General features: G+C 46.8%; 1 protein-coding gene across 2 annotated transcripts in view; it reads right to left on the bottom strand.

Moving 5' to 3' along the window:
• LOC147630581 (ARM repeat superfamily protein) overlaps nt 1-23,733 on the bottom strand; it is a 75,444-nt gene extending 51,711 nt beyond the window's left edge. The window contains exon 1 of one of the 2 annotated variants that reach the window (XM_086810505.1): nt 23,542-23,733. In XM_086810505.1, the coding sequence (XP_086666631.1) occupies nt 23,542-23,595 (54 nt within the window). In that variant the 5' untranslated portion in view covers nt 23,596-23,733. The remainder of the gene's footprint in view (nt 1-23,541) is intronic. The other variant, XM_086810504.1, reaches the window with a different exon arrangement.
• Between the last annotated feature and the right edge of the window lie 2,805 nt (nt 23,734-26,538).

Here is a 26,538-nt window from a genome sequence, read left to right as displayed (position 1 = left end):
GATTTGAAGAACTAGAGGCAGCCACTGGAGTCTGTGTGGGAGCTGAGCTCACCACAGAAGCTATGGAGGCAGCGGCAGTGGGCTTTGGAGGCTTCTTAGGACACTCCCGAGAATTATGTCCTTTTGTATGACAAAAGAAACATCTACCCCCCTCCTTGTATTGAGAAAGCTCCTCAGTACTCAACTTGCCACCTGTCTTGCCTGCCTCCGCTTTCTGGTCTGGAGTAAGCTTAGACGCATTGTTCGAGTTCTTGGAGCCAGAGGCTCCCGAGCTCTGTCCTAGGGAAGACCCCGTTTGGTTCTGGCCTTTTTCCCCAAGGCGGTAGCCTTGGGAGTAGCCGGTTGGGAAGTCTTGGGCTTGCCACCATTTTGCTTCATTTCTGCACTCTACGCAAGCGAGAGTGCGTCTTCGAAGCTGGCTTGCCTGCCTCCACTTTCTGGTCTGGAGTAAACTTAGACGCATTGTTCGAGTTCTTGGAGCCAGAGGCTCCCGAGCTCTGTCCTAGGGAAGACCCCGTTTGGTTCTGGCCTTTTTCCCCAAGGCGGTAGTCTTGGGAGTAGCCGGTTGGGAAGTCTTGGGCTTGCCACCATTATGCTTCATTTCTGCACTCTGCGCAAGCGAGAGTGCGTCTTCGAAGCTGGCTTGCCTAAACATACGCACCTCCCACTGGATTTGCGTGTCAAGGCCATACAAAAACTGCCCTTTCTTGTCCGAATCAGATAAGCCTAATTGCAGACATAAAGTCGAAATTCTATTGGCAAACTGAAGGACTGGTTGCGCGTTTTGATGCGCCCCCCTGAACTCGTCTTCAAGTCGCTCAAGGTAGTAGTGGGGCGGTAGAAACCGATGCTTAAGGTTGCGGACAAACTCGTCCCACACATAAGCTACCATACCTAATCTGGTGTGGGCATGAGCCCACTGAGTCCACCAAGGAATGGCCTCACCTTCCAAGTACCAACTGGCTAAGATCACTCTGTCAGTATCTTTTTCTTTTTTCTTTTTTTTCCGAAAAAAAGATCCTTTCATTAGTTATAAAAAACGCCCGCTGGGCTACAAAACCTCTCCTGCTCGTAAGAAGGCAGAGCAGAGATCCAATCTAGGCAGCTAGGGAGACTCTCCCTCGGTCCAAAAAAGTACAAATAACAGTACAAAAAACTGAGAGGCTATATCATACAATAGGAGGGGGGGAAAATCCAAACATGTGGCCTGTAGTGCCAGCGGGGGGTACCCACGTGTAGGGTATAGAAGGGGCCGTTGCGCCAAGTGGTGTGAAAGGCCTGGCGCCGCAAGATCACCGCATCCGAGTCGGATGCGATCATACTATCCTCGCAGGGTGTGAATCAACTCCTGCCAAATCCCCCGAACAGTCTCTGCTGGTGGCTCCAGTCTCCCCTCAAAGGCCCTGAAACACCGGGCTCTCCAGGTGAACCAGATGGTGAGGCTGTTGAGAAGCTCCCATCGTAAATCCGTCTCCTGTGTCCAGCCGGCGGACGAGAAATCCGGTGAAGGAACAAGGCGAGGCTGGCCCCTAATGAATCTGATGGCCTGGCTGTCCTGCTCCGTCTCGTATCCCAGAGCAGGCCCTAACGAAGTCGACCAAGCAGCGGCTCCCCACGTATACATGCCCTCTGAAGAGAGGGGGGCCAAAATGCACAGCATCCTCAGCCAAATCTGCTGCGTCTATGGACAGCCCTATAGGCAGTGTCTCTGTGTCTCCCATGGGTGGCCGCATCGGACACAGGCCGCCAAAAGGCCACTGTAGACAAGCCAGGTGCCAACTGCATAGCCCCTGTGGGCAGCCAGCCCCACTGGAAAGCCGAGATCCTGCGTGCCTGTCGGCTAGCCCAGAGCCTGGTCCAAAAATCCTCCAGGAACTCCTGTGAGAGTCCCTGTAGATAGCCGCCAATGCTCCGATGCAGCTGGAGAGACCATCCTCCTCGCAGTCAAAATATGCCTCCCCAACCGAACAGTGTACTGGAAAAAGGTGATCTCTGTGGCCCCGGGGGATGCATAAGGATCATGCCACTCGTACTCGCCAGGGTCCCACTGGAGCCGGGCCAAGGGGCGCGCAGCATATGCCCATATGCACCAATCAGAGTCCACATCTGCAGGGTCTGGATCAATATGCCACTTCCTAGCAGCGGCAGCCACTACCCGTATCCTCTCAAAGATGCACTCTGCAACCAAAGGCGACTCCGCCTCCACTCTCTGAAGTCTACCCTCATCCTGGATCTCATAGTAGAGGCATCTACCATCCTCAGTGCAAGCTCTGACAGCAATAAGGATCTCCAACTGTGTAAAGGCTCCCATCCACCGTGGGGCCGCTGGCTCGAAAGGCGTGAACCACTCCTCAGTGAGTGCCTCCTGAATGTCATCCCTCATAATCACCCCCCTCTGAAGTGACTCAACCTCTCCACCTGGATCTCCTCTGGGAGACTGCAGAAGGCTTGCCAGTCTCCAAAACTGCGTGCTGGGCCTGCCGCCAATGGTCCCCAGGCTAGACGAGGCCGAGAACCCAGCATATGACCCTGCTCTGTGCGTACCACGGGGCTCCAGATGAGCGGCTGTCTGGCCCGCTCCTCATCACAAGTAGGAGGTCTCTGAGAAAGCCCCGGTCTCAGCAGCTCCCAAGCTCGCAGGATGCTCAAGGCAAATCTATCCTCCCATCCTCTACTGAGGCCTGTCCTCCTCATCTCTATGAAGATCCATCGTATCTCTGGTGCCCAAGTACCCCCTGCTGGGGGAGCCCTAGCCTGCAGTCGCTGAAAAAGAAGCTCCTTCCAAGGCCACTCTGTCAGTATCTATCTTTTTAACTGCGGCAAAGTAAGCTTCAAACTGATGCAACCATGAATAAAGAGTTGTGGGATCGAGTTTTTCATTATACTTACTGAAATTCATTTTCTCGGGAAAATGAGTCGTGGGCGCCGCTGGTGTCAATCTGGAGTCCAAAGCTGCTAGGTAACGCTCGTGTTCCACGCATCGCATGGCTTCGTCTTCTCGTTGTCGGATCTCCAATGCACGCATCTGCAACTCAAGCAAAGAGCTCGGCTCCGGTCGTGACCCCACGAGAGGGTCCCTCTGTCGAGGATCTGGAATCTGGGATATGGAAGGAGAGGGAGGAGGAGATGGAAAACGCGACGCTGGAGAGCGGGTACGCTCTTCCAAAGCCAAGATCTACGCCTTTTGCTCTTCCAACTTGGTTGTCTGGTCTGCGATTGTTCGCATCATCTGCTGGAACATCTCTCACTCAAGCCTGGTGCCCTAGCTGGGCTACCTGTGCACTCTGGTCCCAAGGTTCTTGGTCTCTCTCGTCGTCGAAGCTCACCATAGCAAGAAAACGCACTTGCTTTTTGAAGTGCAATCTACCATCCACTATGTGTGTGGGAGACGTCCGAAGGCTTCTGGATGCTGAAAACCAACCGTCCTTCGAGAGACAGGAGTCACTCCAAGAAGGGGTAGTCCACCCGCATTTGAAAACCAACCACACGAGCGAGAAAAAATTCTAGTTTCTTTGCTGAATCTTTGCACTTAAAGTAGGCTCTGATACCACTGTAACATGCGGAAGCTTCGGAGAAGATCGGTAACTTCAATGCTCAGAAATCAGCACACTTTTCGCAACGGAATTAACGCACAAACTGAATGAAGATGTGCAGAAAATAGAGAGAGACAGAGAGGGAGAGAGGAAAGGACACAGTATTGGGTCCCAAATACCCTCTTTAGGGCCCCCACCACGAATGGTGTATTTGCTTTATTAGAATGATGTAAATCTGAAAAGAAAATACAAAAATCTTGACCTTACTTGGCTGAGAAATCTCTACCCTTGACCTGCAATCCTTCACCCCTTTGCGTTAGCAACTTCTTGGTTGTCCTAGCCCTGGTTTACTTGAGCACTTGGTGAATTATGAGATAACCCAAAGGATTATGGGCCTTGGCTATTTATACTTCCTACAAACAGCAGTCGGCCAGCATTAATCCAAGCAGCTGTCTTTTTCTGCCCACGACTGGAATAAAACAGCTTTAAATGCTGGAAAAATCCAATAAATTGCTGTGAATCATTTCATGGCTTGCTGGGCATCAGGTGCATGGTTCTCTAGGGGCTGGGCACTGTCTTTAGGCTGTATGGGGACTGGGCAGCCTGTATGGGCTGCCCCAAACTTGCTCTTACAACATGATTAGGCGGTGCAGCCTATAGGTTTCCCCTAGCCTGCCCTTAGGGCTGTCCTACAGCCTCTCTATGGCTGGTGGGTTCAGCCAAGGCCTTCCTGACCCTCATGGGGGTGGTTTCACACTATCCCCATGCCCACACTAAGACTTGGGATAGCCCTATGGACTGGCCCCTATTCCTAAAAGCAAACCCTAACTATCTACACAATGATCTGGCATCCGGTACCATACCAGATACACAGAATCACTAACATCATTCCACAGGGAGACTCACAGCGCGGACTGGCACTATGTCATGTGCAGGAAAGTGCACACCTGACCTTGGACTCCTGTGCAGGACAATGCACACCTGACCTCGGACGACTGAGATGGATCCCTGGCTAACTCGTCCCGGACTGAGCTCACATGGGACCAGTTTACCATCCGAGGTCCTGCACCTTCTGTACAGATATGTCGACGTGGCATCCAAGTGCGGGATGCACATGACACTTGCATTCCCATGCCTCCTTGAGGATAACCCCCAGACATAGATTGGAACACGGAACCACCGCCAAAATAGCCTGGATGCAAAGATTGCTGTGGAATAGGTGGCTGCCCGAAAAAGGAATTCTGTGGGTTTGCACCATAAGTGTTCTACATGTTAGGAAATTGTCCAAAAGCAGGATCCTGTGGGATAGCACTACCGCTTCCCTGAGGTGGGTTCCTAGAATGCGCCTTCTTCTTCTTCTTCTTAGGCTCAGAAGGGGCCCTCATAAATTCAGCAAACTTCTCACTTTGCATGAGCTGCATGAGCACATCCACTGCCCCTGCCAATCGGGCTTTAAATTGAGCATCCTCTTCCTCTTTACTTGGCATATCTTCTGCCTGTGTTACATCCTCACAACGTGCATCTGCTGTAGTCTGTTCTCCTGCAAGTACATCCTCAGATTCAGTCCTCTCAGGAGTGGTCTCCTGCTCTTCCTCATCATCATGGTCATAGTCATCCTCTTGATCAAACATCTTGCCAAAATTTTCAGCAACTTTCCTAGAGAAAACCACGAGTTCACCCCCTTGGGAAAGTTGGTGATGGTCCTGGCAACGGAACCTTGAAACCGGTCTTTAGTAGAAACCAAAGTGCGGTAGACTAGCAATCACCCAAACACAACTGTAAATCAACAAATAAGACAGACAAAAGGGAGGTAGAGTGCTCCTACACAAAAACAACGACACCTATTGGCCCCAAAACTTGGTGCCCCTTTCGGTATTTCTTTATTCACATTCATGGAAGAGTTCGACTGAATACATCATGGCCATACATGGCTTATACATATGCATGTCCAAACTGCCAGTCTTTTGATCCTCTTAGCATAGAGGTTTCACACAACCCTATGCCCAAAACACCACACTGTTATCTGCCAAGATAGTACATCCACGAGGCCCTGAATACGCATCCAATTGGCCCATGCACATAGCCAAAAACACAGCCATACATCAGCCCATAGACTCTTCCAAAAACATGCTAGGTTTGCTCCTATTTCTGCCCTCTTAGGCTGCAAATCCGTCCTATCACAAGGGACCAAGAGTAGCACTCCCGAACAGCCCACGAGCCGGAGAAAGAAGAGCTTTAACCTGTGTGCGTCTGACACCGCCCACAAGCCTGTAAAAAGAGAGAGAGAGTAAACAATGGCCGGCTGTCTCTGTCCAGCAACACGTCTCTGCTCCTCCTGCAATCTGCCACCTCCACGAGAGAGAGGAGGCGTAAGAAAGGCCCAGCGCTGTCCTGCAGTTCTGTGCCTCAGTAGCCAGAGCCTGCCAGCCTTCCTAAATCAAAAGAGAGACTGTGTGTGCTGCCCGACCAGTACACCAGCCTGTTGCAAAGAGTGAAAAGCCTGTGTGTATCTGTGTGCTGTAGCGCAGCCCGCCAGTCTTCCCACAAGAGCAAGAGAGAGAACGAGAGTAATCCAGCCTTGCACTTTCCTGCAGCCCGCCAGTCCCCTTCCAAAGGAGAGAGATAGAGGGAAGTGTATTCAGCCCTGTGCGCCCTGCTCACTCCTGCAATCCAGCACGCCACCTTTTTCCAAGAGCGAAAAAGCACACCCCTCTTATGCTGCAGCCCGACTACTCCCCAAAAAAAAAACTCCAAAAATAACGTAGGCCCTCCCCAAAAAGGGCCACAACCAGCACAAAGGGTTCTTTTCTTCTCTGCGAGTCTTCTTTCAGCCCTAAACACCTTCTTGGAACATGCTGATGCAAAACGCAAGCAAGAGATGGAGAGAAGAGAGAGAGAGAGAGAGAGAGAGCTGAGTTTCAGTATATTCATATGGTACAAAAAGGTGTACAACTTTGGCTAGCCATAGGTTGTCCTTCAAAAGGTGGAAAACGCCTACCTAATATAGTCTATGACCCAATCCCAAGAATGATCACAAAGATTCTTGGCTAAGCCTATTTATAGGCTTTGGGAACACCACCTATGCTGGCTGACTGCTGTTCGCCAGTAGCAAAACACAATATATGTTTTATTTGGCACTGACCAGCCCAATAGCACAAATCAATGCCAACCAACCTGATCCAACACCCACAAGAAATATCTTGGGATTCCCTCTACCCAGCTTAAGCCCTAAAAGTTTTGTTTTGTAACATGCGGAAGCTTCGGAGAAGAATCGGTAACTTCAATACCCAGAATTCAACACTCTTTTCGCGACGGAAATTAACGCACAAACTGAGAGGAGATGCGCAAAAAATAGAGAGAGAGAGGGAGAGATGGAGAGGACACAGTATTGGGTCCCAATTACCCTCTGTAGGGCCCCCACCACGGATGGTGTATTTGCTTTATTAGAATGATGTGAATCTGAAAAGAAAATACAAAATTCCTGACCTTTCTTGGTTGGAAAATCCCTGCCCTTGACCTTCAGTTCTCCACCCCTTTGCTTAGCAACTCCCTTGGCTTGTCTAGCCCTTGATTTGCTTGAGCTCTTGGTGAATAATGAGATGAATGAATGGGATTATGGACACTTCTATTTATACTACCCACACAGGAGCAGTCGGCCAGCATAGAACCAGGGGGCCAGCTTTTAATGTCCCACGACTGTGAAAATTCAGCAATAAATGCTGAATTAAATCCCATAAAATGCTGCGTTTTTCCCTACAGGCTGAAAAAGGTGGTGCGCCTGATTCCTGTTGGGTGTTGGACTCAACACACTCACACACACAAACCTGCACATTAGGGTTAGGTGCAGGGTAGAGAAGCTCACACACAGAAATGAGAGAGAGAGAGAGAGCCAAAAGTGTGGTATCCACAAAATGCAAGTCAACCCTTCCATGTGTGCCACATCCATATAATATAGAAGTACAAAATATATATTGTGTCCTTTCACACTTGATGTCCAAGGGGAAAAGCCACATGGGAAAAAGTGCCCTTGGTTAAGCCCCGTTCACACATAGCACTACCATAAGTGAGCATATGCCTACAAATCCCCCTTGTAGTGGAAGTGTGAACCTGTACAAGGTAGCAGATCACTCTCTGTATGAGAGTAAGCCCAAAGCTTTGTGGAAAGCTTCAAACTTTTCTCGAGATAAAGCCTTTGCGAATAGATCTGCAACATTATCCTGTGTAGGGCAATAAGATAAACTGATCTCCCCTGCATGTAGCCTCTCTCTGACATAGTGATAATGAATCTCTATGTGCTTGGTGCGTGCATGAAATACTGGATTTCGTGCCACGGCCATAGCACTCTGGCTATCAGTGAGAATGGTGGTGGGTGTCTGCTGACACTCACGAAGATCAGCCAATAGTCTCCTCAACCATACACAATCTACTGTAGCTGTAAAGACTGCCCTGTACTCAGCCTCACAAGTAGATGTAGCAACAGTGGGTTGCTTTTTACTCAACCAAGATATGCATTAGCAGCCAAGAAAAAAACAATTCCCACTGGTGGATTGCCTGGTATCATAATCACCAACCCAATCTGAATCACTGTATGCATAAAGCTGCAAGCTGCCCCCCCCCGGGATAGAACAAACCAAGATCCAGGGTACCCTTAAGATATCGAAAAATGCGTTTGACTGCTTGCCAATGCTTTGTGCCTCGGCTGTACATGAATCTACTCAACAAAGACACCCCAAAAGATATGTCTGGCCTCGTGTTACACAAGTAAATGAGGCATCCCACTGCCTGGCTGTAAATGCCGGCCTCAAAAGGCTCTCTAATATCATGCATTGTAAGCCGTACACCTGGTTCTACCGGAGTAGAAATGGGCTTACATTCATCCATGTGAAACCTTTTTAGCAAACTTTTTATGTACTTAGTTTGCTGCATAACAATGCCATCATCTGTATGCATAAACTGTATGCCGAGATAGTAGTGTAAAGGCCCCAAATCTGACATATCAAATTCAGCTTTGAAATCTGAAATTTGTGCTTTGCTTGTACCTGTAATGAGCATGTCATCTACATACAAGATGACTATGAGAATATCGGCATCGGTTTTCTTCACATACAATGTGCTTTCAGCTGGACTATTCTCATAACCTTGGCTGGTTAGATGAGCATGTATTTTATCATACCAAGCTCTTGGAGCTTGCTTTAACCCATACAATGCTTTGTGCAACCTGCATACTTTATGTTCCTCACCACGAACTACAAAACCAATGGGCTGATTTACATATACTTCCTCCTGTAAATCCCCATTTAAGAATGCAGTTTTGATATCCAATTGATGCACTTTCCATCCTTTATGGGCAGCCAATGCAATCACTGATCTTATTGTGGTCATTCTCGAAGTAGGAGCAAAAGTCTCTTCATAATCTATTCCCTTTTTCTGGGAGTAGCCTTTAGCCACAAGTCTTGCTTTGTACCTATCAATAGTACCATCAGACTTTCTTTTGACTTTGTACACCCACTTTGTTCCAATTACATGCTTGCCTTTAGGCAATTCCACAAGATCCCATGTATTTTTCTCTATGATAGAAGAAATTTCAGCTTGCATAGCTTGCAACCAATGCTCATTCTCATGTGCTTCTTCATAAGAAGAAGGCTCCTCTGAATCAAAGAGACCACCCATTGCGAATGCAGACTCCCCACTATGTACATTCAAAGCATGGCTGGAACTACCCCTTGTTCTACCTGTGAGTGGAGCTGCAAGTTTGCTTTCTTGCAAAGTTTTCAGCAACCATCTTGGCACTGACTTGGCTGTGTCTACGGCTGTTTGCTCTTCCCTGACAAGATCTTCCACTTCTTCCATAGAAGGGGGCTGAATGGCTGGCTGGTCCACATGTTCTACATGTGGATTTTCTTGTGTAGGGGCTGGCTGATCTGAATCCCCCCTAATTGCAATGGGTAAAAGTCCATCAAACATGTCCTGTATGCCTGTATCGTTGCTTTTATACAAGCTGTACATGGGCTCTTCTGAATTTTCAGCAAATACCACATCTCTACGGACAAAAATCCTTCGTGTAGTTGGATTATAAAGACGGTATCCTTTGCTCTCATTGCTGTAGCCCACAAAAATGCATTTAATTGCTTTGTCATCTAGCTTTGTTCAGAGTTGTTCTGGCACATGTGCATATGCCAAACACCCAAATGTACGCATATAATCCACTGTTGGCTTTCGGCTATACCAAGCCTCAAATGGTGTTATGGTTTTCAAAGCTTTTGTTGGACACCTGTTCAACACATGAGCTGCACACATTATAGCTTCCATCCAAAATTTGTGAGGCAACTTTTGTGCTTTCACCATGCATCTTGCCATCTCCATGAGAGATCTATTTTTCCTTTCAGCTACACCATTCTGCTACGGTGTATAAGGCACAGTACATTGGTGTTTGATGCCCTTTTGATGCATATAATCCTTGAATGCATTTGACATGTATTCTCCACCTCTATCTGAGCGGAGTGTTTGGACTTTACATCCACACATATTTTCAGCCATTGCTACGAAGTGTACATTTTTCATACATATATTGGCACCATTGGCTGCAATAAGTATGACATTACCAATTCCCTTTACTGGATATGTGGTATGATCTGCACATGATACAGTGCGGTCTTTTGAAGCATAAACCAAGTGCTGAAATACATCTTTGCATGAAGTGATGTGGCTCGAAGCACCACTATCAAAATACCATGATGCATTCTGTCTGTCAGATGCAATGCAAGACATATCAGTGTCTGAAGCACTTGGTGTGTCACTAGTGTATGTGACCAAAAAAGTGTACTATTCCTGGATTACATTAGCTGATTGCTGTGCTTTGTCATCAGAAGAGTCTGCTACTGCATTGCCTGCTTCTTTCCTTTTCTCTTTTGCAATCCGCTTCCTACATTCACTGATGTAGTGTCCATGCTTATGGCAGTAGTGACATTTGCCCTTCTTTTTGGGCTTGTTTGCATCCCCTTTGTCAGACTTTTCACCACTAGAAGAGGGCTGTCCATGACCAGCCTTGCTAGACTGTTGTCCCCCATGTTTAAAGCTCTTTGCTTTACCCTTATCCTTGGCTGTAAATGCCTTTTCTCCACCACGGTTACTCGATAAGTTTGCTCTTGTTTGCTCTTCTTGCAAGAGGAAACCCACGAGCTCTTCAAAAGTGACGGGATCACCACCTCCTCTCATTGAGAGGTTGAGAGAGGTGTGAAAACCCAAGTAGGAAGGCGGTAAAGAATGAAGAGTGTTGGTGACCATCTGTCTGTCTGGGATAACCTCATCAATGTTGAGCAATTGTTCCTGCAAATCTTTCACTTTGGTGAGATGATCTGCCATGGAGTCACCCTCATCCATAGAAAGAAGATCCAATTGCCTCTTAAAGTAGGCAACTCTTGCCTCGTTGCGTACCTGATACATTGCTTCCAATGTGTCCCATGCAAGCTTCGATGTCTTGCATGAACGAATGTGCGGACTAATAGTCCTTTTCACTGAAAGGGCTATCAATGACATGGCCTGTGCATCTCTAGAGTCCCATCTCTTCTGCTCTTGTGTGGGAGCAAGATCTACATCAGGAGCTCTTTGAGCACCTCCTCTTTGAGGCGCAGCTCGCTGAATGGTATGTGGGCGTGTGTCATCACCACACACGATGCCCCAAAGCCCTTTGGCTACCAGCAAATTACGGATCATGAAACTCCAGAGGGAGTAGTTAGATCCATCCAGCTTGTCCTCCTGGGTGAGCACACCAAATACATCTGTAGCATTCTGTGCCATGTCAACAAAATATATCTGCAAGCAAACCAAGCACCAATGTGCACTGCCAGGCAACCAAATGTCCTGTGCAAATGTATGCCTGCAAACCAAAGCAAGTGTAAACCTGCACCAAATTGTCCAATTACACACAATGTGTATACATACGCGACAAATCGCAGCTGTAATGCCCAATTACATGCTCCAATCAAAAAATCCCCAATTTTTATGCACTCCAATCGCTTCAATGTGCATCTACTTGGCCAATTTTCACAAAAGCCCCAAATTTCTGCAAATGAAAGAGGCTCAATTTGCTGATTTTGACCTCAATTTCAAAAACCCCCAAATTGCAGGCAAAGCAAAATGTCCAATTTTTTCAATTTATCCTGAAATTGGTAAATTACCCAAATTGGACCTGCAATTTTCCTGTCTATTTGATTTGCACATAAGTGTCTGCTAAATCTGCATATGACCTGCACTGGAATGGCTACAAAATCTTGTATTTGTGTTTGACCAAAAATTCGTATAGAGAAATACCTTCAAGCAAGGGCAACAGGCTTGGAGCAGACAGTCGAATAGAGGGAGCCAGCAGGCTGGCCAAGTCGTTGCAGCTTGAGAATCAACGTTGAAGGCTGGTGCGTGTAGCTGGCAGCCAGGTGGAACCGGGTGCGTGTAGCTGCAGGTGTCGAGTAGGCCTGCAGAGCGTGGGCGTTGAGTGTTGAGCAGTCGAACAGGAGGGAGCTGTGCAGGTGTCGGATGAGCTAGGCAGAGGGTGTGAACAGAGGCACAGGGTGCCTGGAGTCGTTGGCGGCAGCGGCTGTCCACGTCCGGAAGGGACCAGCCCGCAGGCGAGCGCTCTGGTGTCGGACCACCGTGGGCTAGCAGCTGCAGCCGTGAGTCGACGGCGGCCTGAGCAAAACGGCTGTCGACGGGGTAGAACGGGCGTGGTCGACGGCGACGGAGGAAACAGGCGTGATCGAAGCTGGGTGACGGCGGTCGGGAGCAGACGGCGACTGGAACGGAGACGGAGACGCCGGACGTGGTCGCCGCCCGGAACGGAACGTCAAGGGGGTCGAGCCGGAGCAGACGGATGCCGCGTGGACGGAACACAACGGCCGACGGAAGCAGGACGGACGATATCTACACGCCAGAACGGACCAGTGGGAGGCGCACCTGGCCGGAGGCGATGCTGGGACGCCGGCTGCAGAGGAGGTGCTGCCCGGGAGGCTGGGCGGAGGTGGTGGGCTCCCCACTAGTGCCGCCAGGTTCTGGTGGCCGGACGGTGGAGCAACGGAACCCGACGGAAAAACACAGCGTCGACAGAAAAACGCAGGCGACGGACGGAACGTCAGTTTTCGACGGAATTTCGCAGGATTTCTTCCAGTTGTAGATTTCTAGGGCCAGCTTCCAGCTCCCAGCTCTGATACCAAATGTTGGGTGTTGGACTCACACACTCACACACACAAACCTGCACATTAGGGTTAGGTGCAAGGTAGAGAAGCTCACACACAGAAATGAGAGAGAGAGAGAGAGAGAGAGAGAGAGCCAAAAGTGTGGTATCCACAAAATGCAAGTCAACCCTTGCATGTGTGCCACATCCATATAATATAGAAGTACAAAATATATTATGTGTCCTTTCACACTTGATGTCCAAGGGGAAAAACCACATGGGAAAATGTGCCCTTGGTTAAGCCTTGTTCACACATAGCACTACCATAAGTGAGCATATGCCTACAATTCCCAATGGCTGGGCAAGGCCTTTGCACACATTCCAAGGGCTGGGCAGCCTGTATGGGCTGCCCCATACCTGCCCTACAACCATGAAAAGGCTGTAAACTCCTGGAATTTGCCTTATTCTTGCCCTAGGGCTGTCCTACAGCCCCTCCATGGCTAGTGGGTTCAGCCTGGGCCTTCCTGGCCCTCATGGAGGTGGTTCCTGGCCCTCGTGGGGGTGGATGGGTGGAAGGGGGGGAGAGAGAGAGAGAGAGAGAGAGAGAGAGTTGTTACACAACACAACAATGATTGCAGTATGACAATACTTCCACCATGTAAAATGCTTTATATAGGCACCAAGGCCCTATCTTATGTTCTCTTTAATAAGAGGGTGTTCACACCTAAAGTGTTCATGCACCACAGGACACTTCCTAGACTCTGACATATCCAACCCCAGACTTGCCTCATCTCCGTATTTTCCCGGACCTATCGCAACATCTAGTTCATGTCCTTAACCACCTAATTTGCACCATAATGTCCTCTGGAAGCCTCAAGTATGCTAGTCATCAGATAGACCACCAAAAAACAATATACAACCTCAAAGAGACTCTTCTTCGTCGATGCCTACACCGTTTCATTCATGGCATGCTCCACCAACGGTAAAAACTCCCCCCAAGATGCTCCTCACATTAGCACCAAAGCATGGTAATCATCTTGTTCATGCTCTCTATATGGCCGTTCATCTAAGGATGGAATGTCGTAATTATTACAACCCCACGGATCTCCTAAACACAAAACACGAGTGATTAGAACAAACCCTAGCAAGCTTTCTCCTAATCCAAGGGCTCCCCTAACCCTATCGAATTAGGCCACTAATCTCGAGGATTAGCACTATGCACGTAACATACTTCCCCCCTTCATACGTTTCCACTCTTGGTGTCACCAATTGGCCGACCATTTGGTCCATCTCCAGTTTTTACGTCTCGTTCACTTGAGGCCAGGCCAGTGTCTCGTGTGAAGAGGCCAGTATTTTGCTGACATGGACGGGAGCCAGACTGGTGCCACCCGTGTGTTAGCAGGATGGTGTCGTATGGACGGGAGCCAGATCAGTGCCACCCGTGTATGACCTGGACTGTGTTCGATCCATGGGACTGTCACGCCATGGAAGAGCCAGTATTCGTGCCGTGTTTTACCTATGGGACTGTCACACCATAGGGAGACTCGTGCCTGGAACTGTGTCTTACCTATGGGACTGTCACTCCATAGGAAGACCAGGTTTTTATGTTTTTATGTCGTGCCAGTTTTGTGCCGACAGATATTTTGTACTTGTTCCATGAACGGGAGATATGTCCATGTTACTATTTGCACATGCACAAATGATTTGCATGTTTGAAACTGTTTTCGCATGACATGTATTTGTGTGTTTGCCTGCTTGACGTGTTACTTACTGAGCGGGGACGCCTGCCAATGAGTCGTGAAGTCTGCCCTGTATTCTGACGAGTTCTAGTGCATGTGAACAGGTGGTAAGTATGTCGCACTTGTTGTTTTAATGTTTTTTTATTCTAACCCTTTATTTTATAAGGTTAGGTGTTCACACTTATTTAAAAGTGGGCACCCCCTTTGGGCACCCACTTTGGGGCCAAGGTGGGGAGCCCCACTTTTAAGTGAGTGTGGGGGTGGGCATGGTCACCTACCCCCACTAGTCCCCCCCACATGCATGCGTGGAAAACAAAAGTTAACTCCACATTAATTTTATTAAAAAAAGGCTTCATCCATGAAGCGTAAAGCATCAATCGTTTTCTCTCCTTCAAGCGTGGGCATCCATCGCATCTATCTAGCGTTGGTTCATCACCCGGCGATCTCCTACGCTGGCTGTCCTATCGGCTGCTACCACCTGAAGGCTCTACTACAGCCGGCTGCTCCTCCAGGCGTATCTCCTCTTCAGGCTACAGCCAGGCGACAGTACCTGCAGGCTGCCCATCTTCTACTGGTTGCACCTCCCCATGCTCCCTTGCAGGCGACTGGCTACTATTCATGCTTCTCTACTGTTCATGCAAACTCCTGGCTGCACATGAATTTCTGCAAGTGACTGTGCACTCCATCTCCAATCAGGCAAGAGGTTGTGCACTCCATCTCCAATTAGCAGCCAGGTCTCTCTCTCTCCTCCCTTGCAAGTGGATGTTTCTCTCTCACAGCAGGCGGCTGTGTCTTTTGTGGTGGTACTTGTCTTGGTGATTCTTCACGAGGCAACTCTTTCTTCAACAAGGGTGGCTTCATATTCTACACAAACACCACAAGTATTGGTTTTCTATCAACCATCTACAAGTAAGTGATTTTCAGATTTGAGTAAAGTATTTTATGTTTAAATCTGATAAAGGATTCATCCCGCTCGGCCAACACCCGTTCGGTGCCGAGTTGTCCAAGCTATTTTGGCGAACCTCGGTCCAAAGGTGCTGAGATCGGGAGAGCCAGGCGTTAGTACGAGAGCGCCTGTTTGTGCGTGGTCTCGGAACACCAGTGAGGCGCTCTCCGCGGAGTCCAGTGAAAGCACAGGACCGTAGCGATTGGACCACACTAGTGGTCGTTCTGCTTCGAGCTTCTACATCGAAATTCGAGCCTATTTGTTTGGTATTGTTTTCATATGTTCATGGACATTATCTGGTTCTTGGAACCCATGGAGCATTGTATTCATTAAATACTCCCAATAAATATATCATATATTGAGGGGGGGGTCGGCCCGTTCCGGCCCCAGTAGTGTCCATCTTTCCATTTCATTTCATTTAAATTTCAAGTTGTATTAAGTTGTCCATTTCAAATTTGTGGTTTTAAAGTTGTGCTATTAAGCGTGTGGGTGTCCAACGGAGTCTTTCCCACTTGACGGGATCGGTTCCATTGGTATCAGAGCACGGTTGTTTCCCTCTTCCTAGTGGGGAAACGAACCTGTGTACTGGACATCCCGCTTTTAGCAAACTTAAAACACAATGGACAGCCAAGGCAACCCTTTGGAAGTGCCAAATTCGAGGGGTCCATCTAGTGCCTCTCGTGGGTCTGATGCCCTGCGTGGTAGACACAAGCCCCTTGAAAGGGTTATGGATAGTGAGTCCAAGGGTCAACTGTCTCCAGGAAAGACAGTTATGCTTGAACAAGAGCCTAATGCTATGAGGGCTGAAATGGAACATATGAGAAAACTTTTGCAGGCTCAAGAGCAAGAGTTAAAGTTCTTGCATGAAGATCCACATTTGCAAAGTGCTATTGAAGCCAGGAAGGCTGATGCTATGGTTGATGTAACCTTTGAATCAATGGCTCGTGAAGTGGGCAAGAAACCAAGGGAGTTGGCACTTGCCTATCTCCTTCGCAAAGGTGAAATTTGATAGGCAAAAGCCTCCAGGTTTGCTTCAGCCATTGTCTATTCCCTCGCAACCTTGGGAAAGTATCACGATGGATTTTATTATGGATTTGCCTAGATCCCAGCATGGGAATGATGCTATTTGGACTATTGTGGACAGGTTTAGCAAGCAAGCTCATTTCTTGCCCGTCAAGAAAACCATCAAAGCTGATCATATGGTAAAGCTTTTTCTTGCTAATATTTTCAAGCATCATGGTATGCCTAAATCCATTGTTGGGGATAGAGATCCCAGGACTACAAGCCTATTTTGGAGGGCTTTGTTTGATAATATGGGTACTAAACTTGAGTTTTCATCAGCTTATCATCCCCAAACGGATGGCCAAAGTGAAGCTGCAAATTCAGCCGTGTTGGATTTATTGAAGTGTTATGTGGCAGATCAAAAGAGTGCATGGGAGAAGTATCTTCCACTTGTTGAGTTTGCCTACAACAATACAATCCATGCTTCCACAGGAAAGGCTCCGTTTGAGATTATTTATGGCAGAGTGGTATTGCCACCCATCCTTCGTACCAAGGATGAGATTTTTGCAGCTGATGAATATGTTCGTGACTTGGATGTTGCCTTTGGTCAGGTGCGGACAGCCATTGCAAGATCTCAGGATAAGCATAAAATGGCTGCTGACAAGCATAGAAGGGACATGGAAGTCAAAGAAGGTGATTGGGTATTGCTGAAATTTGAGAAGGCTAGGCTTCGGACGAGGCCAGGACGAGAAGGATCATATCCTAAGCTTTCTCCTCGCTACTATGGACCCTTCAAGGTGATTCACAAAATCAATGAAGTGTCCTACAGGCTTGCTTTACCTAGTCATTGGAAGATTCACAATGCTTTTCATGTGAGTCTATTTCGGAAATATGTGGGGCCAGATCCTGATGAGCCTGTCACAGAAGATCCGCCAGAGATTGAAGAGCTTGAGGAGATCCTCCAGCCAGAACAGATTGTTTTTCACAAGGAGAGAAAGCTACCTGCAGGAAAGCTTTCCAGGAGATACCTTGTGAAGTTTAAGAATTATTTGCCTATTGATGCCAAATGGGTAAATGAGGATTATTTTGCAGATTATCAACTCTTTAGAAGCCCGGGGGGATGTCACCAATTGGCCGACCATTTGGTCCATCTCCAGTTTTTGCGTCTCGTTCACTTGAGGCCAGGACAGTGTCTCGTGTGAAGAGGCCAGTATTTTGCTGACATGGACGGGAGCCAGACTGGTGCCACCCGTGTGTTAGCAGGATGGTGTCGTATGGACGGGAGCCAGATCAGTGCCACCCGTGTATGACCTGGACTGTGTTCGATCCATGGGACTGTCACGCCATGGAAGAGCCAGTATTCGTGCCGTGTTTTACCTATGGGACTGTCACACCATAGGGAGACTCGTGCCTGGAACTGTGTCTTACCTATGGGATTGTCACTCCATAGGAAGACCAGGTTTTTATGTTTTTATGTCGTGCCAGTTTTGTGCCGACAGATATTTTGTACTTGTTCCATGAACGGGAGATATGTCCATGTTACTATTTGCACATGCACAAATGATTTGCATGTTTGAAACTGTTTTCGCATGACATGTATTTGTGTGTTTGCCTGCTTGACGTGTTACTTACTGAGCGGGGACGCCTGCCAGTGAGTCGTGAAGTCTGCCCTGTATTCTGACGAGTTCTAGTGCATGTGAACAGGTGGTAAGTATGTCGCACTTGTTGTTTTAATGTTTTTTTATTCTAACCCTTTATTTTATAAGGTTAGGTGTTCACACTTATTTAAAAGTGGGCACCCCCTTTGGGCACCCACTTTGGGGCCAAGGTGGGGAGCCCCACTTTTAAGTGAGTGTGGGGGTGGGCATGGTCACCTACCCCCACTAGTCCCCCCCACATGCATGCGTGGAAAACAAAAGTTAACTCCACATTAATTTTATTAAAAAAAGGCTTCATCCATGAAGCGTAAAGCATCAATCGTTTTCTCTCCTTCAAGCGTGGGCATCCATCGCATCTATCTGGCGTTGGTTCATCACCCGGCGATCTCCTACGCTGGCTGTCCTATCGGCTGCTACCACCTGAAGGCTCTACTACAGCCGGCTGCTCCTCCAGGCGTATCTCCTCTTCAGGCTACAGCCAGGCGACAGTACCTGCAGGCTGCCCATCTTCTACTGGTTGCACCTCCCCATGCTCCCTTGCAGGCGACTGGCTACTATTCATGCTTCTCTACTGTTCATGCAAACTCCTGGCTGCACATGAATTTCTGCAAGTGACTGTGCACTCCATCTCCAATCAGGCAAGAGGTTGTGCACTCCATCTCCAATTAGCAGCCAGGTCTCTCTCTCTCCTCCCTTGCAAGTGGATGTTTCTCTCTCACAGCAGGCGGCTGTGTCCTTTGTGGTGGTACTTGTCTTGGTGATTCTTCACGAGGCAACTCTTTCTTCAACAAGGGTGGCTTCATATTCTACACAAACACCACAAGTATTGGTTTTCTATCAGCCATCTACATCTAAGTGATTTTCAGATTTGAGTAAAGTATTTTATGTTTAAATCTGATAAAGGATTCATCCCGCTCGGCCAACACCCGTTCGGTGCCGAGTTGTCCAAGCTATTTTGGCGAACCTCGGTCCAAAGGTGCTGAGATCGGGAGAGCCAGGCGTTAGTACGAGAGCGCCTGTTTGTGCGTGGTCTCGGAACACCAGTGAGGCGCTCTCCGCGGAGTCCAGTGAAAGCACAGGACCGTAGCGATTGGACCACACTAGTGGTCGTTCTGCTTCGAGCTTCTACATCGAAATTCGAGCCTATTTGTTTGGTATTGTTTTCATATGTACATGGACATTATCTGGTTCTTGGAACCCATGGAGCATTGTATTCATTAAATACTCCCAATAAATATATCATATATTGAGGGGGGGGGGTCGGCCCGTTCCGGCCCCAGTGCTAGTGTCCATCTTTCCATTTCATTTCATTTAAATTTCAAGTTGTATTAAGTTGTCCATTTCAAATTTGTGGTTTTAAAGTTGTGCTATTAAGCGTGTGGGTGTCCAACGGAGTCTTTCCCACCTGACGGGATCGGTTCCACTTGGAAACAAAATCTGTCTTAGAAATAAAACTAGGAAACCTACGCTATAAACTAGCAACTATCTCCCAAGTCGAGTCCTCTGTCCTATCTTTCCACCTCAAGGATCAACTTATTTCTACGTTGTCTTTCCCTGAAATCAATCACCGTTTCTGGTTCAGATCCTCAACATACATGTCTTTCATTGGCACAAAATACTCACTATGGCAGTTCTTCATCATCTGCACTAAATGTGGCCTTCAACTAAGCACATCCTCTATCACATTCTCCTTACCCGGTGCATAATCAATCTAAAAAGAAAACTGGGAGAGAACATGTCATCCGTGCTGTAGCTTCTTGGAGGGCCCGGGGGTTTCGCAAAATACTTGACCATTAATGTAATTAAACACTGAAATCAGCCACAACCTTAAACATATGCCACTTAATCCACATAAGTGTGCACAGCTGATACCGCATAGAGACTGGATTATCCATATACAACCATCACCAGACCATACACACAGACTATCATCAAAAGAAGCCCCTAAATACCATGAATGTATGTAAGCCACCTCTTCTCGTGAGGGTACCGATCTTTCCCATCACCACGGGTTTTCAAGATGCCATATGTGAGAAAAACTCAGCTGAAGCAAATAATATACCATATACATCACCATGAACAAGTCGGGCAACACCATGGGCAACCAAAACAGGTCAGGGCAGCACCAATAGAGCTGGTACAACAGCTACAGAATCTGAAACAGTAGGTACAGCCCTCCACTCAGCCGGTCCAGCATGTACAATGGCTGGTACAGCAGGTACAGAATCTGAAAACAGCAGGTACAGCCCTCCACTCAGCTGGTAAGTACATGGGCTGGAACAGCAGATATAGGGGCTGGTGCAACCGGTACAATGGCTGGTACAGCAGGTACAGGGGCTGGTGCAACCGGTGCACCAGGTACAAGGGCTGGAAATCATAATACAATGAATTTATGTTCACATAAACATCAAAGGATTGGTCTTGGGCGCTGCCCACAGGCACAAACTAGCTCGATGAACGCCCAAGAGAACAGTCCTAAATCAGCACGACTAGCCCCTAGAATGGTTTGACCAGCTCAAAACATATGCTGTCCAGCAGCATGGGCAGATCAGGGGCAGCACACGGAGGCCGAACAGCAGCAAATCCAGCCGCATGTTGATGACATGGCCGTAGAGGCCGCCCAAGTGAAGTAGCCGAAAAACTGATGTGGGGAGGGGTGTGGCAGGGCGCCCTTCTGATGAGGATCCAAGCTATGTGCGGGGTTACTCAAAAAGTTCAGTGTAGCACCTCCTCTAGGAACAAAAACGATGGAGAGCTTGCGTGTAGGAAGTTGACGATTTGCGTGCAGGAGAGGGTGAAATGAATTGTGCATGAGTTTTTTTGTTGTCCATACCAACCATTTGCCACATGAGTGGTCAGCCCTCACTTATGGGGTGCCCAACCCACACATTGTGGCCACCATGGTGCCCAAACGGGGTGCCTACCAGGTTGGGCCCCGAGCACTTTAATAAATTATCCACTCAATTTTTAATGTGTGAACTTGCAAAGGTTATAAACATTACAAAGCATTTTAATAAATTAATACAAGAGTTTTGTGTGCACTTACCACCTATTCACAAGCCACAAAACACATCAGAATACAAGGCATTTGCATGGTTCACGGGTAGGCATCCCAAGCCCGTGAACTAGACATTCATAGCAGGCAAACACACGAAAACAATTTCATACATGCAAACATGTGTGCATGTGCACTTTGTTATGAGTAAATCTCCCAATCATGTAACAGGTAGAGCATTGGCATTTCCGAGCACAAGTCTGGCACATCGGAAAGTGTGGAACTAGGAGCCCGGGCACTCCGATCCCCACACTAGCCACAAACGGGTGCGAAGAACTAGGACCCTGAACACTAGGATCCACACACTCGCCACTAACGGGCACGAGAGGACCATTTAGGTGGCCAAATGGGTACATGAGCTTTGAACAATAAAAAAATTGAAGGGCTCTAGGTGGTCATTGAGAATTCCCTTTGAGGTGCTTCCGGAGCTACTTGATTGCCTTCACCCAGTTGTAAAGTTACAAAGACCCAGCACAAAGCAATTCATCACAAGTGCATTGTTGGGCTGAGATGCTTCCTCAATACAATTTTCTGCGGTGCAAAGTTTAGCAGTGTATTCTGCCACTACCTGCTTATTCCCACGTTAATCACATAATACAATTTTCGCAGCACTTGAACCAGTGTTTTATTCATCCAAGAAGGAGTTTGATGGCTATAACACGAACTCTATGCTCCCATACAGCATGAACCATTTCATGGCGGCTCCTTCCAGCCTAGAAAAATAATTTTATTTTCTCCCTACCCAACATGCTATTGACCGCACCGAATTCATATTCCAAGATGTGGGTATTGAGGTCTTCCATCCTCTTCCCTTTCAAATGAGGCAACGGCACCATGATTGATCCACGATACTAGGGTTCAAAGCCCTTCGGACCAAGCAACTCAATCTTCTGCTCTTTGAAAAGCACATCCTGGATTTTCACCCTCCACAACCCCTTCATCTCATGACCGGATAATGCTGCTAATTGGGCTTCATTTGATCAAGATATCTAGCTACTACATGTAATGGTGGCTAACACTAAGGTACTAAACATAATGTACATCCCTTTCATACTTAGGATTCCTTCCTTCAAAATTATGCTTTGAACCCAATCCTAGTTGAGGTTCCGGGTTAACAAGAAGGATCCACTCTTATTCATAATCACAAACTTGAAGGCAAACCTGAATGCTCCCAGCATAACATCACGATCACCTTCTGACTACTTGATTAACAATGAGCAAGAGGGGATGTCACATGTATTGAGCCTCAAATGCATATGCCATGGCTATCGTAACCATGTACAGGGTAGCTTGGGTGTGAGAGAGAGACCATCGTAAGCCCTGATCTAGAGAAGCAGTCGTACTCCCACGGACATTCTCATTGGTTGACACATGGCATGACAAGCTGGGCCCATGCCAATTCTTGAGGAGCATCTGAAGCAAGGTCACAATCTTTCTTTGGTTGATCATGCATATAGGTATTGCAGTGGGCTCTTGGATGAGCACTATGGACAAACTCGCTACCAGCACCAGATGTGAATCGCCACGTGAGCATCTGAAGCAAGGTCACAATCTTTCTATGGTTGATCATGCATATAGGTATTGTGGTGGGCTCTCGGATGAGCACTATGGACAAACCCACTACCTGCACCAGATGTGAAGCACCAGGCGAGTCTCAATGGCACAGCTTGGACTGCCCAGCACACCAAATATGGCACATCTATTTAATAATCTGCCTCCACACCCACTTGGCTCTAGCCTGGACCGTGAAGTCAAGCTGCACTATGCACTGGCATGGGGCTACGTCTGAGTCTACATCAAATCAATGCAATATAGATAGTAGATGATGAGACCTCACAATATGGCGCATGGCAGGCACACTCTAAGGAGATGATAGGGGACTTCCAACCCCCCTCCCCCCACGAAAGAGCCAATTCTCAAGATCTCATTGAGTCGCTATAAGGTCACTGCAAGCATCTTCAAGGCGACTCTCATACTATGCAAAGAGAGGAGGGCCAATGTAGCTTACAACTCATGGAACTTTTAATATCAAAACAAGAGAGGCCGATAACTTTCCTTAAGCAAACCACCGATCCATGTCCCCTGAAGAAAACAAAGCCAGTTCATGCTTAGGTATCCTTATGACATTCTACATGGATGTGTAGTGTATAAAACCAAGGTAGAGACCTCAGTGGACCGTTGCTCAAGTGGCTGTATCACACCACACTGTCCAGAAGGGGGCGTGAATCAAACCCCAACATACAAATATAACACACAAAATCATTAAACATACACACATGGTAGAGACAATGCCAATCAGCATAAAAGGCCTCTCGCAATCTATAAATGTACATCTTGAGCTGTAAGATCAAATACAGAGAGATATTTATTGGATATATGCGCTAAATGACTTTCTTCGACAGGCAACACAAGTCATGTAAATTCATGGATAAGCTGTGTGCCTACCTGAGCCGAGGGCGACGAGAGAAATCCGATCAGTTCATCCATCTCCGTGGCCATGGCCGTATGGGGCTCGGTATAACCCACGGTACAGTATGTTCTTATATCGTCAATAGTTTATGTCATTATAGACTTACCCTTCTCACTCTCTTCACTATAGTCCCACATCCATCCTGGATTGGGGACCAGAGAGGAAAGAGTAGAGAGATACCCCTTATATTTGAAGCGCATTTTGGGCCTCATGGTCTACTTTAAGAACCCAAAGAGGAAAGAGTAGAGAGATACGCCTTATATTTGAAGTTTACTAGTATTGCACCCGCGCGTTGCTGCGACCGACCAAGGTTCCAGAAAAGAACTATTCCCTCTCTACAACCATCTCTCTCTCTCTCTCTCTCTCTCTCTCTCACACACACACACACACACATGCCCTCTCCCTCTCTCTGTCACGTACACACTCTCAAATGTTGAAACTCTCTCTCTCTCTCTCTCTCACATGCACACACATATACACACCTGCTCTCTCTCTCTCTCTCTCTCTCTCTCTCTCTCTCACACACACACACACATGCACACACTCCCTCTCTCTTCTTACACTCTCCCACACATAGAAGCGCTCTCTCTCTCTCTCTCTCTCTCTCTCTCTCTCTCTCTTTCAATCTCTCTCTCTCTCTCTCTTTCTCACGCACACATACACATAAGTAAATATATAGTATATACAATATTATGTTTGAGATACATAAACCTATACATAGACACATATACTTATACATATATACATGTATTTAAAAATATAAATACAAACATCGACATAATTTAATTAATTTTGATTAAATTTTAATGTGCGGAGATGGGTGATAAGTTGTGCTCTCTCTCTCTCTCTCTCTCACACACACACACACACATGCACATGCACATGACCCTCTCCCTCTCTCTGCCACGTACACACACTCTCAAATGTTGAAACTCTCTCTCTCTCTCTTCTCACATGCACACACATATACACACCTGCTCTCTCTCTCTCTCTCTCTCTCTTCTCACATGCACACACATATACACACCTGCTCTCTCTCTCTCTCTCTCTCTCTCTCTCTCTTCTCACATGCACACACATATACACACCTGCTCTCTCTCTCTCTCTCTCTCTCTCTCACACACACACACACACACACACATGCACACACTCCCTCTCTCTTCTTACACTCTCCCACACATAGAAGCGCTCTCTCTCTCTCTCTCTCTCTCTCTCTCTCTCTCTCTCTCTCTCTCTCACGCACACATACACATATGTAAATATATAGTATATACAATATTATGTTTTAGATACAACATAGACACATATACTTATACATATATACATGTATTTAAAAATATAAATACAAACATCAACATAATTTAATTAATTTTGATTAAATTTTAATGTGCGGAGATGGGTGATACTTTTAAATATATAGATAGATATATCATACACACATCTAAACACACACACACACACACACACACAAACATAAATATCTATATATATATACATACATATGTATGTATGTATATATAAATGTAAATAAAAACACACACACATGTATACACACATATACATATATGTTTTCTATTTAATTTATATTTTATTAAAAGATACTTTTTATTCTCTTTCTCTCTCTTTTCACCCTCCCTCATTATCTCTCTCTCTCTCTCTCTCTCTCTCTCTCTCTCTCTCTCTCTCTCTCTCAAGCACATTCTACACAGATGCAGATGTACGCACATGCATGCATATACGCTTCTCTCTCTCTCTCTCTCTCTCTCTCTCTCTCTCTCTCACACACACACACACACACATGTACACACCGCACATACACTAATCTAAACGCACACTCTCTCCTCCCACTCTCTCTCTCTCTCTCTCTCTCTCTCTCTCTCTCACACACACACACACACATGTACACACTGCACATACACTAATCTAAACGCACACTCTCTCCTCCCACACAAACTATCTCCTACATAGAAATTATCTGTCGCCTCTCTCTCTCTCTCTCTCTCTCTCTCACCCACACACACACACACACACATGTACACACCGCACATACACTAATGAAAACACACACTATCTCCTCCCACACACACTCTCTCCTACATAGAAATTCTCACCCTCTCTCTCTCTCTCTGTCTCTCATGCACACACACACACACACTCTCTCTCTCTCTCTCTCTCTCTTCACGCACACTCTCTCACATAGAAACTCTCTCTCTCTCTCTCTCTCTCTCTCTCTCTCTCTCTCTCTCTCACACACACACACACACACACACACACACTTAAATAGATTTACACACATATATATAATTTTAATTAATTAAATTTTAGATTAAATTTTAATGGTAGGGATGAGTGGTGAGGTGTGCTCACTCTCAAATAAATGCATCTTTCATGTAATCTCTCTCTCTCTCTCTCTCTCTCTCTCTCTCTCTCTCTCTCTCACACACACACACACACACACACACTCAATTCATACATCCACCTATAATCATAATAGACCACCTATAATCGTAATAGACCATACAATTATCTTGTCAACTCAACTCATACATCCACCTATAATCGTAATAGACCATAAAGTTATCTATACTCCACCATTGTGGAGTAGCAAACCATTCAACGGCTAGTGCAACCTTTTTTATTTTGTGCTCTTACAAAATGACTACCAAAACGACTCACATCTATGGTCCTCACAAACGACTACCATCAAAGACTTTACTTTAACATTTGTACACTTGGACATTGTCTCTCGTAAATGGTGTGCACCAAGGATGATCCTTCTTAGCCCCATGATGCCATCCATCAAACAACTATTTTTTATCCCTTGTGATTAGGTTAGGGTGGGTGACTGACTACAACCATAAACATATGACTCAATGTCCATTTTGTTAATTATCTCATGTAAATAGTTGATGTTATGAGATTTTTATCGTTAGACAACTCTTTTTAATAAGTCTTTTTACATGCATAACCAT

This window comes from Cibotium barometz, chromosome 16 (assembly GCF_041138505.1).
Source record: "Cibotium barometz isolate CiBa-2024 chromosome 16, ASM4113850v1, whole genome shotgun sequence".
NCBI lineage: Eukaryota > Viridiplantae > Streptophyta > Polypodiopsida > Cyatheales > Cibotiaceae > Cibotium > Cibotium barometz.
The sequence above is the reverse complement of the archived record's forward strand: the minus strand, read 5'-3'. Positions and strand labels throughout refer to the sequence as shown.